Source organism: Equus asinus, chromosome 3, assembly GCF_041296235.1.
Source record: "Equus asinus isolate D_3611 breed Donkey chromosome 3, EquAss-T2T_v2, whole genome shotgun sequence".
NCBI classification, from domain to species: domain Eukaryota; kingdom Metazoa; phylum Chordata; class Mammalia; order Perissodactyla; family Equidae; genus Equus; species Equus asinus.
This window is the reverse complement of record NC_091792.1, coordinates 95,888,879-95,907,811: the sequence shown is the minus strand read 5'-3', so window position 1 is coordinate 95,907,811 and position 18,933 is coordinate 95,888,879. Positions and strand designations below refer to the sequence as shown.

The 18,933-nt window shown below is 37.5% G+C and overlaps 1 protein-coding gene across 13 annotated transcripts in view; it reads right to left on the bottom strand.

The window, feature by feature from the left end:
- The window catches only part of HELQ (helicase, POLQ like), a 150,348-nt gene that overhangs the window by 27,931 nt on the left and 103,484 nt on the right, over window positions 1–18,933 (bottom strand). For 10 of the 13 annotated variants that reach the window (XR_001401888.3, XR_011502152.1, XR_011502153.1 and 7 more), the window contains 9 exons: window positions 16,975–17,153; window positions 16,214–16,414; window positions 15,705–15,777; window positions 12,403–12,500; window positions 10,466–10,564; window positions 9,035–9,180; window positions 5,684–5,923; window positions 1,816–1,957; window positions 1,336–1,440 (listed from right to left, as the gene is read on the bottom strand). Coding sequence is in view for 10 of the 13 variants with exons in the window: in XM_070505457.1 (XP_070361558.1) it covers window positions 1,336–1,440; window positions 1,816–1,957; window positions 5,684–5,923; window positions 9,035–9,180; window positions 10,466–10,564; window positions 12,403–12,500; window positions 15,705–15,777; window positions 16,214–16,414; window positions 16,975–17,153 (1,283 nt within the window). In the remaining 3 variants the exon portion in view is untranslated. Of the gene's footprint in view, window positions 1–1,335; window positions 1,441–1,815; window positions 1,958–5,683; window positions 5,937–9,034; window positions 9,181–10,465; window positions 10,565–11,383; window positions 11,489–12,402; window positions 12,501–15,704; window positions 15,778–16,213; window positions 16,415–16,974; window positions 17,154–18,933 lie in introns of those variants that run through there. The other 3 variants (XM_070505464.1, XM_070505463.1, XM_044766242.2) reach the window with 3 other exon arrangements.

The window sequence follows — 18,933 nt, the reverse complement described above, 5'->3', positions numbered from 1 at the left end:
CAACCAAAGAACACTTTTACTAATTCTCCACCGAAGAGTGATCGTGTCACAGCTCTTCAGTCTGGTATTTAAGCATATTCTCCCATTTTCCTCAATCTACAGCACACAGTCTGGCCCAAGCTTTCCCCCCAACTTCTACTCTTCAGGATCTTCAGCCCTCCTCTACAGCTATAACATCAGTCGACTGACTGTCACCTCACATCATTTTAAGCTTTCTCATCTTTGATTCTATTTTAAGTACCTGGAATGGCTTAGCCCTTCCCTCTGCTCATCTAAAACCTCTATCTCCTTCAATACCCAGCACTAACTCTTTTACTTCCTGTAGACTTTCACTCTTCCAAACCGCCAGGGGATATTATAATATTTCACCATGCATCTGAAGGGACTCAAAAGCTTGTCTCATGGTATCTTTTATTCATTAATTGCCTTTTGTGTTTTCACTTAAACTGTTCAGGTTAAGGAAGGTAAACTGCACAGTGGGTTAGGAGCACTGGTTTTGTAGCTAGACAAAGTTGAATTCAAACCTTGGCTTTGCCACTCTGTGGCCAAGTGACCAGGGCACAAAGTTAAAATTCACTTAAGAATAACCCTAAAAAAGAGGTTTAACTCAAGTCAAGAGTAACCCTAAAAAAGAGAGCTAATTTCTAATCTTAGGAAAAAGAGTATTCCTGTTGTACCTTTTTCTTTTTTTTAAATTTTCTGCCTGATAAGGGTTATACTGATGCCACAATGTTTATAATACCCTAGAATGGTCGCAGGACTACAGACGAACATTATTCTACACAAGGGCAGAGATGCTGGATTATCCCACAGCAGGACACACGTCTTTACAGCTCCTTGTAGCCCTGATAGTATCTCTCACTTGTAATGGGTGCCCAGTTATGATTTGTTGATTGTTCATATTCCTTGCAACTCAAAGGATTAAAAATGCACAAATAAATCCACATTCATAATTATCATGTCAAAGATCGTTCTTTTCCACATTAGAAGTTAACATTTTTTTCATACTTTACAGTTTCCATACTTTTTTTTTTTTGAGGAAGATTAGCCTGAGCTAACATCTGCTGCCAATCCTCCTCTTTTTGCTGAGGAAGACTGGCCCTGAGCTAACAACCATGCCCATCTGCCTCCACTTTATACGTGGGACGCCTACCACAGCATGGCTTGCCATGTGGTGCCATGTCCACACCCAGGATCCGAACCTGGGAACCCTGGGTCGCTGAAGCAGAACGTGTGAACTTAACTGCTGTGCCACCAGGCCGGCCCCTTTTCATAACTTTTTAACTTCTATTAATTCAGGTAATAGTAATAAGATTTGAAAATATTAAAAATTACCTTCAAACCAATCAACGAGAGAAACAAAGTCTGGATTCCCTTGGTGAATTCTTGAACAAGATGGCTATAACAGTTTTCCAATGGTCTGCTTATTAACTCCAATACCTACAGAAGTTAAAGCAATATTATGTTTGGTGTTATTACAAGAAATAAATGGTGTTCCACATAAAATTTTATATTTTGCATAGATCTTGTGGAGGCAGGCAGGGATAAAAAACATAAAGACAAAAAAAATTAGAATTTAGCAGGTGTTCTTATAAAAATGGAAGAAAGATAAACATGGAAAAAACTTTTCATTATTTGCCTGAAATACAAAAGTATTCAAACTACTCTTCCTAAGCCTTAATCATAGAGATTAAGAAAACATTATTTAAAGGAATATTAACAATTAATTTTTAGAAGATGATCTTATAAAAGGGCCAGGACAAAGACGAAAAAAAGAAGACCAAACAACCAATCAACAAGCAGAGTGAGTATTACCTTTTGCTTGTCCTTTTCTTGCAATATAAGGATACTCTCCCCAGTAGAATCTATTCCAGCACGGCCGGCTCTGCCAATCATCTGTTTATACTGATTCCTCTTTAAAAATTCCTTAGCAACATAGGGCGCTCTTAAAATAACTCTGTGGAATTAATAAAATTAATTCAAAGTGATACTCCATCTACAGCATTACCACCTATTTTTAAACTCTTAATAATGTCATTATATCTATGTGATATTAAACATGATGACATAGTAACTCAAAATAATAAATAACTACTATTTACCAAGAATCTATGATGTCCTAGGTTCTTTATGTACCTTATCTATAATTCTTAAAAAATTCTTGGTAATAATATTCTTTTTATTTTTTTACAAATGGGCTAACTGAAGCACAGACAAGTTAAGTGGCTTACCTCAATTCACAAAACTAGTAATTACCGGAACCATGATCTGAACTCAAGGCTGCTTAGCTGCAAATCTTATGATCAATCCACTAGATCAACAGTCTCCAAAGATTTTTGATTTTATACTCCGTCAATGAAAAGTCTGACCAGGTACCACCAACATATGCATGTTTGTTTATGAATTTATACTGTTGTCAACTATAGAAAATTGCACATTTCAACTGTTTTTGACCTATATAAATGGTTATTTCAATCCTGCTCACATATATAGAAGTCAGTAGCCAGCTTTCCTGTTCGAATGTGAGAGAAATCTGTCATTTACCTATACTAACCAACCTACTCTTTATTTATAAATCTCAATGGATAGCCAAGATTACCAAACACTTGAAGAAAAATAACAACATAAAAGAAAAATAATAAGAACATAAAGAATAAATGTCTGACAGAAGCAGATAATACAGGTATTATTGTTAGAAGCAGATAATACAGTGAACAGAAAAAACTTAATTTTTTTTTTTTTTTTTTTTATTGCTGAGGAAGATTAGCCCTGAGTTAACATCTGTTACCAATCTTCCTCCACTTTCTGTGTAGGTCACTGCCACAGTATGACTGATGAGTGGTGTAGGTTTGTGCCAGAGATTCAAACCTGTGAACCCGGGCCACTGAAGTGGAGTGCACTAAACCTAAGCTAGAGGGTATTGTATTTACAATATGAGAGCAGACTATTATAAAGAAAGAGCAATAAATGAAGACGGTTCTTGGAAATTAAGAAAAAATTTAAATTCATTTAAAAATTCAATAGAAGGACTGAATAATGAAAGAACCTAGTTAATGGTATACACTTAAAAACGGATTTTGGAGCCAGCCCTGGTGGCCTAGCAGTTAAAGTGTGGCGTGCTCTGCTTTGGCGGCTGGGTTCGGTTCCTGGGAAGAGAACCACACCATTCGTCAACAGCCATGCTGTGGCGATGGCAGTTCACATAGAAGAACCAGAAGAACTTACAACTATGCATAACTATGTACTGGAGCTTTGGGAGGGAAAAAGGAAGAAAAAAGGAGGAAGACTAGCAACAGATGTTAGCTTAGAGTGAATCTTCTCCTGCAGAAAAACAAAACGAAACAAAAAAACAAAACACATTTTGTTATACAGAAGGCAAAGTTGAAGAAATCACATAGCTCATGTAGATTGAAAAATGTGTAAGAAAAGTTAAGAGATGTGAAAGCTCAACCCAAGAGGCTTCAATCCTATCTAACTGAAGTTACAAAAGGAGAGAACAGAGATAATGGAAGGAAAGAAACAATGAAAGAAATAACCGAAAAAATTACTCTAGATGAAGAGAGGCATCACCCTTCAGTTTGTGAGCATGTACACATTGCTAAGCACGATGAATGAAAAGTGGCTAAGCTGGGATACTTGGGATTGTAGAACTAGATTTCTTGGGTTCAAACCTTGTTTTTGTTTTTTTTGTTTTTTTTTTTTAAAGATTTTATTTTTTCCTTTTTCTCCCCAAAGCCCCCCGGTACATAGTTGTGTATTCTTCGTTGTGGGTTCCTCTAGTTGTGGCATGTGGGACGCTGCCTCAGCGTGGTCTGACGAGCAGTGCCATGTCCGCGCCCAGGATTCGAACCGACGAAACACTGGGCCGCCTGCAGCAGAGCGCGCGAGCTTAACCACTCGGCCACGGGGCCAGCCCCTTCAAACCTTGTTTTTGAAACTCATTCGTTGGGCATGAAGTTGGGTAAGTTATTGAACTGTTCAACGCCTTAGCTTTCCTTTCTACAAAAGATGGATAATAAAATATGACCTTCCCCACAGAGGTGTTGTGAGGAGCTGTTAAGTCAGTGCATGTAAGGCTGATATGACATGGGGGACGGAGCGTGAGAGCAGTAACTATTATTATACACTATGACAAAATTTTAAGGTTAAACAGAAGGGTCTAAAAGCTTCTGGAGAGCAGAAAACAGCAAACCAAAGCAAAAACAAAAATGAGCAATGCTGGCTCCTAAAAGACCTGGAAGAACGCTATCAAGTCCCCAAAGAAAAGAAATTGTACATAGAATTCTTTTCCTAGCAAGGGGTTAAAGTGTGAGGCTAAAATAAAGACACCTTCAGCTATGCAAAGACTCAAAAATTTTTACCTTCAATGCAGCATTTAGAAAATAATTCCTCAAGGACGGCAAAATAAAAAATGAATCACAGAAGGAAGATGTGGGATACAAGAGGCAGTGGCAAGCAAAAAAACAAGCATAATTTAAGGTACGTTTAATATTATTGATTACAAGATGAAAGAAAGTTAAAAATCTGGAACTAAAATTCTAGGTGATTGCAACATATATGAGGCAATGCAGGAGAATATTCAAATGCTAAGATTCTCGTTATGCTTAGGGGAGGATATAGTTATTGATCGATTCTAAAATGACAGAAAAACATGGTTGATTATAATTGTGAAATTGTAACAGTAACAATTGGAATGAGAAAAGTAGGATATATAACTTCCTTTTTTTCCCTTTAATTTTCTGAAAAATGGAAAACTTAATCAGTGACAGAAGTCGAAAATAAAAGAAAGGATGAAGCTATACTTGGCAAAAAGAAATGTAGTCTGAGTATTCAAAGTAAATTTACTAAATGAGAAACACAAGGACCTATCATATTGATAAAATGTATAATTCAGCAATAAGATATTTGGAGTAAACCTTTGTATACCCAAATAATTTTGAAATACAAAGCAAAAACTTCTAGAATTGCAAACAGGAGAAACTGACAACTCCATAATTAAAGTGGGAGACTAACACACCTCTCTGAAATTGACAGGTCAAGGAACTGCAAATAGTAAGAAAACAGAGGAGCTGATAACACAGTAACTGTGATCTCATTGAGATATATAAAACTGCCTACTCAACAGGAAATACATATTTTTTTTTTTTTAACACTCATGGACAAATGAGAAAAACTGACCACTTATTTAAAAAAAAGTCACAAATTTTAAAGTCACAATTTATAAAGAGCAGAAATCAATTATACAGGCTCATAACTTTGGTAATAACTGAAAAGGTAATCAAGGATCTACTCTAAAAAAAGACACTAGACTCAAAAGTCTTTATGGATGAGTTCTCTAAGGTTTCAGCTGAGGAAATCCTCAGGTTAAATAAACTCTTTCAGATCATAAAATTGGTGGAGAGCTTGTCAACTGTTTCTATACAACTAGGATAATAAACCCTAACACCAAAACCAGAGATGGAGAGCACGCAAGAAAGAAGGAATTATACTACCAGGAAATCTATTAATGCTGTTTTTCATTAAAATATTAAAGGAAATAAACCAAACAATCAACTCAGCAAATGCTGGAAAAACATCTATAAATTCTCACCTAGTACTGAGAAAGAGTAAAACAACAACAAATCTCCTGGCGAGCTAGGAATTGGAAAGTTTGGGGCCTGGCCAACAGTTACTTACATCTTACCTTCGAGCTGGTAGGTTAACACCTGCTGCGAGGGTGGATGTGCAGGTGAAAAGGCAGAGCACGCCTGTGGAGTAGGCCTCCTCCAGGAGCTTCCTTTCCTCGCTCGTTAAACCACTGTGGTGATAGGCAACTCCAAATGGGATGGTGCGCTTTAACACAGGACACAGGCTGCCACCGCTGAGGTTCTTCAAGTTCTGAATCACCTCCTGCTTCTCTTTCTCCCTGTGTTTCAGATAGTCCCTAGGAAAAACATCTGTTAGAAATATGAACCCTTGATCTTACAGTGACAACGTGCCTATCATTTTAAATTTAGTACATGCCATGTAAACATTCTTTTTAAAAAAAATGTATTAGTTTTATTGCTATAAGTACAAAAAATCTTCTTAGAATTTTGACTCTCATTTCATTAACTATTTAGGCAGTCTCTCTCAACCTTTTTGTGGCTCACAGAGCTCTCTGAAAATCTGATTACAGCAAAGGAAAAAAACAAATGTTCACATAAACACAATACTTTGCATATAATCTCAGAGGGTTCATGGACTTCCTCAAGTTCATTCCTGTATTTTCTATGACTCTCTGAATGCCAGGTCTAGACTTTGCTCCAGATGTTTTCACTAGAATATTTTTTCACTAGAAAACATTATTTTTTCACTAGAACATACATCTTTATTGAAGATGATTTGTCTTATTTTAAGCCATAAATTTTCTTCTCCGAAGATGGAAACATATATATTATTAATTCATAAGTACTATATGTAAAACACTGTCTATAAACATTAGCATTTTAGAAGCCTTAACAATATCCTAAAATGTCTCCATATCCAGAAGCACCTATTATTTTAAATTCTTGAAAGAAAGACTAAGAACAACTAACTACTACTTGACTGTAAAGCAACAATTTCTGAATACCAGCAGCAAACAAATATAGTCTAAGATGAAAATATAATACACACAGCCTGAGTTGTTTTAGTCTGCTTCAAGAATAGAGAGCTGTGTCGGGTGTTAACTGCATAGGCCAACAGAACAAGCTGAGGAGTGCAAGGCAAGGAGACAAAAGAACAAGGAAGAATTGGGAAGAAAGTGGTAAGGGTCATCAGCACAAGAATGAGAAGTGATGCTGAGTAGGCAGCAGCAGACTTTCTGTTACTGTTTTCCAGCCAGTGTGCCAGGTCCTGAAAGGGATGTACAGCGTGAACCCTTCTCAAGGAATTAAGTCTTATATAGGGCGAGAATATGGATAATCACCATCTAATTTTAGAGAAAGCAGACATTATTTATAACTGACCAGATAATACATGGTTACGTGGGGAAGGGTTCTGTGGGGAAATTGAGGTCTGAGCTGGGTGTTGAAGAACAGGTGGTAGAGAGCTGGCAATGAAGGCAGAGGAAACAGCATACTTGGCAGAGGGTAAAGCACAATCAGAGGCATGCAAATGGGAAGTTCAAGGCATAAGCGAAGAGGAGAAATAGTGCAGTTTGGACGAATCACAGGGTGAATGAAGAGCAGAAGAAATAAAGATGGAAAAGTAAGTTGACTGAGATCTTAGCCTGAATTCTAGGCTAAGCAGCAGTGAGGTATCACTTTTAGGGAGATTTCTAGGGAAACTTCTATGACTGGAGCTTTGGCAGTCGTCAGCAAATAATGTTTAAAAGACTTACTGACTTAGAAGTCAAAAGCAGTAACAGCTACAAAAAAGACAGTAATTTTCCTCAAGATTGAGACAATCCCTTGAGAAAAACCTGTTTTAGTCTTTGCACTTAAATAGACATATAGCCATATTCTACTTCTCAGGTGATTTTGCTGCACCTGCTTCCCCCAAGATTTATGTAAGGAGGCAAATAATTAAGATAAAAGCTGATAGCCCAGGACTCTCAAGAAATCAGGTTTTAAAGCCACCACTGAGATCACAACCTACTTAGCCCTAGATTTCACTTCATAAACATCTAAATTACAGAATATAAAAAATTTTGCTCCAAATATGACTCAACATTTTAGTCAACAGCCACCAAAAAAGGGGCTAAACTATACTAAGAACATTCTGCTTATGAAGCAGCAATATGGAAAACATATTTTAGAGGAAGTTTTCCTTCAGGAAGAAAGTGTTAACTCCTATCTCTTTAAGAAAGTATCAAGCACCTGTTACAATTCATTAACTAGCGATCTGGAGAACCATATTTCTTAAGTGTTTCAGTATTGAACATAAATATTTATGACTCAAATCAACTATTATCATCAAAAGGCAAAATCAGTCAAGGATCTAACTAATAAACCTCATGTCTCCCAGTCAATTGTTAGGCTCTAAATTTCCACATCACTTAGCCAGTGCTACACTCCTTAAATTATTCTAAGAAAATGAGTGATTGGTGAGAAAACCTCAATGACAATTTAATTTCCTTGGGTTTTTATAATCAACATCATCATCGTAAAGGCAGACTATCAGTTACCGAAACGGGAAACTCCTTGACATTGTCTCAAACATCTGCACCTTTGTGCTATTCAACAAATTCACCTCTATTTTAGACCAATCCATGACAGCACGATGGGGAGGGAGGTGGAGGATGGCTAGATTAGAACCTGAGTACTGGTCTATGAGTAGTGATATAGCACTGGCTAAGGGCCAAAAAAAGTCTGAAAAAAATTAGATTAAACTAAACATGAGACAAACAGGTGCAGAAAAACCTGAACTGTTCATACTAAAAGTCACTTTATACTTATCTCTATGAGTATAACACAGCCAATATTAAAATACTATAAAATCACAAACCAATAAATTTCTTAATTACTTAGGAAATTCAGCTTAAATATTTACACAACTTAAGTGCAAAGTTTACTAAGAAAACAAAGGCAACAATATTTAATTAAAGAGAACATCAAGCTGAAGATATGATTTGTCCCCACAGGGATTACAGTGATCAGTCCTTTGACTACCTAAGCCAGTGGGTGACCTTGGCTGAATCCTGGACTTGCCTGGGGAGCTTTACAGAACAATGATGCCTGGGTCCCCCCGCCCCGAGACACTGAATCGTCTAGGATGTAGCTGGGCAGTAGGATTTTTAAAAGTCCTGGAGATGATTCACTGTGCAGCCAAGGTTGAGAATCACTGATGACTAAGCCATTATATTAGTTAGCATTCTCTTACATGCAGCCTTAGAATTCTTCTCTGGCTATTTCACATACATGAATTTCATAGTTAAACTTTCTTCAAGGTCAAGGCCTTTAGAATCTAGTATATCAACTTAATATAATGTTCTGCAAGAAATAATTAGTGCTTATTAAATAAACTGAATACACAGCATGTAAATCATGACAAAAATAAAACAGAACACAGTATTTCTAAAAGACTAACATACTTGCTTAAAATTTTGCATATCATTTCTGCTACATTTTCACAGTTCTTCTTAGTGGGACAAAAAACTAAGCAGGAATAATTGGGAATAACTTCCGTCACCAATGCGACCAAGTGATCAGGATCTATCTTTTTCAGAGTATCAGAGTACTGCAGGACAAGAGGTAGGAACAAGGTAATTAGCAACCATGAACATCTGTCATTTTACCAGTGTGCTCTGAAAGGAAACCAAACCATCCATAATTCTGAACTTCTCATTTAATAAATCTGATAATTTAAAAAGAAAGATGAAACCTATATAAAATATCAAAATTTTAAGTCCTACATTTCTGTTAGGTTATTAGGATTTCGTTAAGGTATATTTAGTTTTAAATTAAAGCAGTGAAAATAGTTAATGTTATTAATAACCCCACTGCATGCCCATCTTCACCAAAGCAGAACAAAAAAGTACTCAGTGAGAAACACAGACTGATCCTAATAACAGTCAACGGACTGTGTAAGTAAGATATATCTTTACTATTACTAAGGGTTTTCAAAAACAGAGATTCAATCGTTCCATAGGACATATTTTCAGAAATAAAAAATATATTTATCAAGCAGATATAAGGAACTCAAAGAACATGAAGAAAGATGTAAAGTTATTTAAAATCTTCTTTTGACTTTACTGAAAACTGATACAGATTTAGAATATACCTTCAGAAAATTCTAAAACAGTTGTGAAATCCCTTTCTCCTCTTTTGAATATCCTTCATGTAAGTCACAGAACATTAACATGGCAGACATTAACATTCTCATACACCAATATCTGAACTGCATAGCCCACACGTTTCTTTTTGTTGTTGCTGCTAAATGAATAAACATTTAAGGGAGAGGTCTCCAAATTTTCTTAGTTCATGGAGCCCCAAGGCCAAAAGAAATATCTATCCAACAGTTTTGTTTATTAGGTAGTTAGGTCCAAACAACTTACTAAGTATGTATTTCCTGACAATGTAGTAGCTGTTTGAATAAGTAGTACATATCAATTGAACGATAAAATACTTTTATTTCACTCAAATAACCACAACAGCCCACTAATGGGATGTGTGCACAACTGGGCACTGGACAGTCTTTCAAAATGTGGAATTAGATTGGACATCGCCACCATCAATTCTCGTCCCATACTGATTTTCACGTGGTATTTGCTTACAGTAACTGCAAAATAACCAACTTCACATAGACATGTGACATAGAAAGCAATGTCTTGGGCTCTAATGTTGAAATTGGAAACTAACTACCTTGAACCAGTAGTTTGAGTAGTGTTCAACAGATGTCAAGCATCAGCTGTTCCTCTCAAATACCCAACTATCCCGCAGTACCCATGTGAATCTTCTGTGGTGCCCTGGAGCATCCGGGCACAAAGTCTGGGAAACTTGGGTTCGAAGGTTATTAATGTTACCTTATAACCAAGGACACGTGAAAAAGTCATGCCATTCTCAGCTTTGCTGTCAACTTCATATATTGCATCGTTTATTTTCAGATATTCTTTTAATTCAACCTTGAATTAAAAGGACATTTGCAATTAATACCACATATAAATTCCTCTTTCCAGAGTTTTAAATTTGCAAAATATGTTGTAAAGACTTGTAAAGAAGGACAGCTATATACAGATTTTAGTTTTTCTAAGATATGTAAAACATGCTTTAAGTATTTCCTTTATCATTTCTTGTTTTTAAAGTCTCTTTCTCTGCTTTCAAAATAGGTAATAATATCCTTGAAGAAATACTTTTGAAGTGAATTGCCACATCTTAAAAGGAAACCAGACACTTCTGTATTTGTCACAAGAAGTAAAAATGAGTTAAGTGATCACACTCTTTACCTTTTATTAAGGAGTTATTTGTGTTAGTCCTTAAGATTTAAAACTTTCTGTTTTACTAGTCATCACTTTTCATTCTAAATACCACCATTTTATTTTTAAGTATTTGTAGACAAAAAGTTTATAAACATAGCTCAATGCATTTTAAAAGAATAGCATCTAATTTGACAGTTAAGATCAGAAAATCTCTCTTGAAAATTTGCAGATGTGGTGCAAATGTAAAAACATCGAATTTCAAATTAAAATTATTTTCTGAAAACCTACTTAGAACATGCACACTAGTAGTGCAGACAGAGTATATGTACTACTACTTTCAACTAAGTACAAATTACAGTTATTTAATTTCTTCATGCCATTTGGGAATACTATTATTGGGCAGTTTAAATTTAAATCCATATGAAGTCTTTTTTTTTTCTGCTGGGAAAGGTTCACCCTGAGCTAACATCTGTTGCCAATCTTCCCCTCTCTCCCTTTTTCCCCTCCCAAAGCCCCAGTACCTACTTAGATATTCCAGTTGTAAGTCCCTCTAGTTCTTCTATGTGAGCTGCCGCCACTGCATGGCTACCAACAGATGAGTGGTGTGGTTCCACACCTGGGAACTGAACTCAGGCTGCTGAAGCGGAGCGTGCCAAACTTTGAGCATTAGGCCAACAGGGCTGGCTCCATATGAAGTCTTAACGTATTAAAAAAGCATTATAACTACCAAAGCATAAATATTTGAAAACGTTTTAACTTTTAAGATAATTTTTTTATGTGCCAATAATTCAAAACATGAATCACTAAATTTTGACCAAATGTAAAAATTTACCTTAGAGAATAAGAAGTGGAAAAATGGAATGGGTCTGGAAAATTACATTCAATAAAGATTCACTGAAGGCCCACGGGCCGGGGCCGGCCCAGTGGCACAGTGGTTAAGTGCGCACGTTCTACTTTTTGGCGGCCCAGGGTTCGCTGGTTCGGATCTGAGGTGTGGACATGGCACTGCTTGGCAAAAGCCATGCTGTGGTAGGCGTCCCACGTATAAAGTTGAGGAAGATGGGCACAGATGTTAGCTCAGGGCCAGTCTTCCTCAGCAAAAAGAGGAGGATTGGTAGCAGATGTTAGCTCAGGGCTAATCTTCCTCAAAAGAAAAAAAAAAAGGCCCACGGGCCAGTCACTGTTCCAGGTGCTACAGATAGATTAGAGACTCAAGCCAAGATCCCCAACCCCAGAGTGTTTACATTCTCTAAACACAAACTCTTATTTGTATATAGCCATGGTGATTGGAATTCTGTCCCTTCACTATTCTATAGAATTTTTAGTTGTTGTTGTTGAGGAAGGTCACTGCCACAGCATGGCCGCCGACAACTGGTGTAGGTCCATGCCCAGAAACCAAACCCAGGCTGCCGAAGTGGAGCACGCTGAACTTAACCACTAGGCCACGGGGCCAGCTCTTCAATTTTTTTACATAGTACGTTTGCTACTTCTCTAAGTAAGATGCTACAGAACAAATCAATACAGTGTAAACCTGAGGTACATACTGGTCTAAACTGACTGGTGTAATACTCTGCTTGAAGGAACTCTTGCAGGTCTTCAACATTGCTCAACGTTGCACTCATACCAATAATTTGAGTTGTTTCTAAAAAAAAAAAAATCCAAAGTATCGAGAAAAATTTGTTTTTTAGTACATCATAGTAATTTTAGCAACTTTTTTGGGTTCTGAATTCTTCCTGCGTGATTTGGGAAAGGTGGGGGTGGAGGGGTAGAGGAGGGAAAAGGTAAGAAAAATACAAATATATTTTGTTGTTAGTGACACAAAGTCGATTCTGATTCTGACCCCTAGTGATTCTGTGTACAGCAGAGCAGAACCCTGCGCAGTCTTTTTGCGCCATCCTCTCACCTTCTGGCACTATATAGGACAATGCTCCACTGCTACTCACAGGGTTTTCATGGCCAATTTTTCATAGGTGGGTGGCCAAGTCCTTCTTCCTAACCTGTCTTAGTCTAGAAGCTCTGCTGAAACTTGTCCACCATGGGTGACCCTGCTGGTATGTGAAATACTGGTGGCATAGCTTTCAGCATCATAGGAACATGCAGCTGCCACACAGTATGGCAACCAACAGATGGGTGTGGTTCTCTGACAAGGAAGCAAACCCAGGCCACAGCAGTGAGAGCCCTGGTGGTCTAGTGGTTAAGATTCAGTGTTCTTATCGCTGCAGCCGGGGGTGAGGGAACCACGCCACCCTTCTGTCAGTTCTCATACTGTGGCGGCTGTGTGTTGCAGTGATGCTGAAAGCTATGCCACTGGTACTTGACAGCATTAACAACAATAAATCTATTACCAGAGTATTAATCCAGCAATATGCTTGTTGCTGACTAGCTGGACCATCATTATGAAGAGTTAAACATGTTCCACAGGTACGGCTATAGGCAGATGTACAGCATAGGACGCAGGGCTGAATGGGTCCCGAACTCTTGTCACATTAAAGTCCTTTATGGGATCTTGCTATCAGGCTGTTAACTTTTCTTTTTTTTTTTTTTAAATAAAGGTGGAGTGAAACTCATGAATCTGCATGACTTTCTGGGCAGTACAAAATGGCTGCTTTCCATAGACTTGGCTATTGAATGGAAAATCAAAGAAGCATTCTTAGCAAATACTTCTTCACAGCTGCTATCCTTTGTCTTGAAATTATTGTTCAAGACGTTATCCAAAAGAGGAATATGTGTTGTCTCTTCCCACTCCATGAGGGTGGACTATGAGGCTGATGAGGTGAGCATGCAGCCAAATCAAGAAAGGCTGTGCTAAGAAATTTGGGATTTATGCAGAAACAAAGAGAAGGTATTAAAGGATTGTAAGTAGCAAAATAAACTAATTGGATTTGCATCTGGGGAAGATCATTCTAACTGCACAGAGAAGATGGATTTGGTGGGGGAAAGGGCAGGGATCAAGACTGAAGCCACACAAACGAGCTTGATGATTTCTGTGGGAATTTGGTAAGAGAGGATGAGGTATTGAACTGAAGATTTAGTAGTAAAGAGCAACAGGACGGAGAGGATTTAAAAATATATTTATGAGGTAAATCAGGATTTGGCTGCTGACAGAATGTACAAGAGTAAATATTAAAAGATTCTGGCTTGGTTGGCTGGATGGCTGGCAAGTGGTGGCACGGAATTCAGTCTGAAGAATGGGTCTGAAGGAAATGAGTTAGACTTGCACACGGTGAATCTGAGCTATTCACAGGATATTCAAGTTGGAGTGCCCAGCTGGCAGATGATATTACTCAGAAGAGAGGTGAAAGCTGGAAATACAGATCAGGACCCATCAGCACACAGGAAGCACTTGAAGACATGAGTGTGGATGAGAATTAGTAGAAACCGCATGAAGCAGGAAACAAGAGAAGAGACTAAGATGCATCCACAGTAACACCAATGTACATAATACGCTTAGAAAGTGGTGTCACAGGGAGAACAAGAGGAAGAAACTAAAGAGACTCATTTCATCCAAATATCTATTAAGTGCAACGCACTGATAATAGAAAGACAAATAAGCATACAGCAATAGCAAACACACGTCCATTATGTGCATGTACTATGCTAGATGCTTTACAAAGATTAACTCATGTCATCTTTACAGCAATTCAGTGATGAAGGTTCTACTACTGTCATCCATTTGTGACGCACGAGGAAACAGAGGTACAGTTACTGTAACTTGACAAGATCACAATGCAGTGAAAGTGAGCCAGGGTTTGAATGCAGCTCCAGAGTCTGTCCTCAGCCATCATGCTGCACTAGCTCTCAGTGCTAACACATGACCCCTCACACAGAGAGAGGAGGGAAACTAAGAGAGAATGAAGTCTCAGCACCCAAAGGAAAAAAATGATAAACAGTCAAACACTGAAGAAAAACCAAGACAAGGACATTCAGTACACGCTGGATTTGACAAGCAGGGGATCACGCTCCTCTTTTCCTCTGCTCTACATCGTTTCATAGAGCTGTCACCATCTGACACACCATGTTTACCTGTTTATCTGCTTATTGTCTGTTCACTTTCATTAAAATATAGGTTTGATGAAGCCAAAGACTTTGTTTTATTCACTGCTGTATCCCTAACACTTAAAATAGCGCCTGGCATACAGTAGGTACTCAATAAATATTTTTTGAATGAATGATTATAAAGTGCTACAACCTGCCTAAATATCATTACTATCAAAATTTTTAAAATAATTTTAAGATTTGACCTTTATAATTAATAATTTTTCCATATACAAGGTATTGCAATACCTAACAATAAGTTATTGTAATAGCATATCAGTAAATAATAGAGAAGACATTTAGAATAAATGCTTCATATATATTTGAAGACTCTAGTGCTGCAAAATGGCTCCTTAAATTGAGTACTTAAATATGCTGCTTTGTTAGGATGATGATGATATTGACGGTGGTGGCAGCAGCAAACTCTTATTGATTGCTATGTGCTGGGCATTGCTGAATGCTTTACATGTGTTAACTCATATAATCCTCCCCAAATCCCACCAGGTCAGTACCATTATTATCCCCCTTTTACAGATGAAGAAACAGAGAGGTTAAGTCATCTGCCTAAGCACAAACAGCCACTAAGTAGAGGATGATCATGGGGGGGGAATGTCTTCAAATGTTAATTTCATTTATCCTCATCCATTCTTCCAACAAAAATTTATAAGCCTACTTTAGAAATTAAAAAACTAAGGCAGAAAGCTTAAATAACTTACTCCAGGTTACATAATCTGGCTAGTGCTAGAATTACATCTTTTATAGGTCTCCTGATTATAAATCAGTTGGTGACCACATTTGAAAACATACTTACTGCTAGTGTAGAGGATTTTTGCTAGGGTCATCTCCAGTATGGCCCCACGGCTTCCTTCACCAATCATGTGCAACTTTGAGATTTTAAGAAAAGAGAGAAGAGAAAAGTAAATCTGCATATAGTGCCTCTATAAAATAGGCATATATTTGTATGAAATGAAGAAGGAACTTTGTTTTATAACTCTTAAGCATTTTTCATATAGCAACTAGAGTACAAATGCATCATTTCATTAGTATTTTAAGTTAATAAGGTCTGGGGCCAATGTCCTGACACATCTGGAATTCATAAGTACTATTATAAAATTGAATACACACACGCATATATTTGCTCTTCAAGAAACACATGACACAAAACCGAATTTAAAATTACCAGGCATGAAATGTCTTCATCTATATTGTCTATATATTAAAAATAAGTTACTTATTCTCATAGAGGTACTAGGCAGATCCACAGAATAATAGATATGTTAGTAGAATAGAAGTCTTGATAAATTAAAAGTAGTAACCAACCTCATCTACAACAACCAGACCCAGACTGCCGATCCTTCCAGTTTCAATCAAGGAGTTCACCAGACTATGCCCTTTTTCAATAGTGGCAATGTAGAGCGATTTCTTTTCCCTTCTTTTAATTGGAGGAAATCTTCCTTTGCTTCCCGCATATTCTTCAACAAAGAAACCCAGTTCTACACCAAAGCTTGACAAACCTGAAATCTAGGATATTAGTTAAAACAAACAAACAAACCAGATAAATAAGAACTCTATTAATGCTCAAGGGATTTTAAAAAATCTAAAAATGGTGTTTAAAACCAATCAATGGGAACAAGATCTCAGATAAGACATACATATCTAAGAAATGTCATAATTAATGTGTTGTTCTTTGCAAAATGAATACAACTTTTAAACTACATAATGTGAAGATAAATTTGAACTGTCTCCCATTATGTAATAAAAATCACAATAATTCATTTATTTCAATAAAATAATTGGTTAGTTTCTGCTTGAAAAAGCAGGCGAAATATCAATAGAAGATTTAAAATTGAGTTTAATCCAGCAGTTTAGAAAAACAAAACTCTTTCTGCAACAGGTAATTAGTATTAGAAGAGATTTTCAGTCCTCCATACTGCTTTTGCACATCCTAAAAATACAGATAATTCTCTATTAATAGAGGCACCTCTTCTCAGTCAATAAAAAGTTGTTACATTTATGCTAGTTTTTATATTTTAATGTCTAAATAATATTAGTAGATATCACTTGTTAAAAAAAAATGATACCTTTTCTTGGACAATGGCCACATATGGTAGGATCATTAAAACATCTTTCCGCCGGCAAAGCAGTTCTTGTAGCATTAAAATCTCAGCCACGAGGGTTTTTCCACCACTCGTTGGCAAGGAATATATTAAATTTTTTCTTTCTTGCACAGAATTCAATGTTAAGCAAGTATGTTGCCATTCTGTGGAATTAAGAGAAAAAGCATTATTTTCCCTTTCTACAATCTCAATCTCAAGAAAGTTTCCTATGAAGGAAAGATCAAATCCCTCCATGTGTAGCAATCTTTTCATGATAAATGTAAATATACATCAATATTAAGTGTCAAAAACACCCTATGGAGGCCGGCCCGGTCGTGTAGCGGTTAAGTTCATGTGCTCTGCTTGGGTGGCCCAGGGCTTGCCAGTTTGGATCCTGCACGCAGACCTACACACCGCTCATCAAGCCAGGCTGTGGCGGCATCCCACATGGAAGAACCAGAAGGACTTACAACTAGGATATACAACTATGCACTGGGGCTCTGGGGAGGAAAACAAAAGAGCAAGATTGGCAAGAGATGTTAGCTCAGGGCCAAGAGAAAAAACAAAACAAAAACAAAACAACCCAATGTGTGATGTGCACAGCCAGTGAGAGTCTAATACCACTCAGGTCTGGTTAGCGGGGTGGGCAACTAGCCCACCCATTCACCAGCTGCAGACTTAAGTCTAAGATTCCAGCACAGCAGGCAGCAGCCTGCTGGACAAGAAGCACCATCTGGGGCATCAGAGAAACTAAAGGACAGTACAAGGAACTGTGTGAATTCTGAGGCCTCCCTCATACGTTCTGCAAGGAGATTGTGTAAGCTTCCCTTCCTCATTCATCCAAACACCACCTTAGAGGGAAACAGGGCGAGGAGGAAAAAAAGTCTATGAAGTCTTGTACAAACTAAGAAAGAATACTGAACCAGCTCTCATGGGGAGCTGAACTTTGAATGGCTTGAATACCATTTTAAAATGATAAGACTGTTTAAACCATAAAAGATTAGGATTATTAACTGGCCCATCTAGGGTTTTCACAACCTAGCAAGGTGGAACTCACAAAAAGGATCACATCAGATCCAAAACATGGTGTGAAAACTAGTGTAACTACTCTGTAGGGCAATTTGACAATCTGGATCATCAAAAGTCTTCAAAATGTGTATCAGTATTTTATCACAAGAAAAATGGGCAAAAGATATGACAAGACATTTCACAGGAGGGAGAAATGCAAATGGCTAATAAATACATGAAAAGATGTTCAACTGTTACCTATTGGGTTGGCAAAATAAACAAACAAAAAACCCACAAATAACTACCAAATAAGAACCACCCCACACACGTAAAATCCAGAGCTGACTAGAGTGGGGACAAACAGGCATTCTTGTGTATGGCTGATGAGAGCAAACTGCTACACTCTTTTTGGACAGCAGTCTAGCAAAAATCACAATATCAAAAACAAAACCACACATAGTCTTCAAGCTAGCAGTATTACCCCCAGGACTCTACACCTATAGAAATAAAAGCAAGGGCATATAAACATTATGTGAATACGTTCATCATAGCATTATTTATAAGTAACAAACAACAAATATCGAGGGGGTAAAGGTTGAATGAATTGTCACACAATCATACAATGTAATTCTTTGCAGCTTGAAAATGCGGGGTAGATTGATTTATATATGCTCAATATACAGTTAGGAGAAAAAAGCAGATCATAAATGTGTGTTGGATACTATGGACCCAATTATGTACAGATATTAGAAAGAATATATGCATAGGGCTGGCCCCGTGGCTGAGTGGTTAAGTTCGCACGCTCCGCTGCAGGCAGCCCAGTATTTCGTTGGTTCAAATCCTGGGCACAGACATGGCACTGCTCATCAGACCACACTGAGGCAGCATCCCACATGCCACAACTAGAAGGACCCACAACAAAGAATATACAACTAT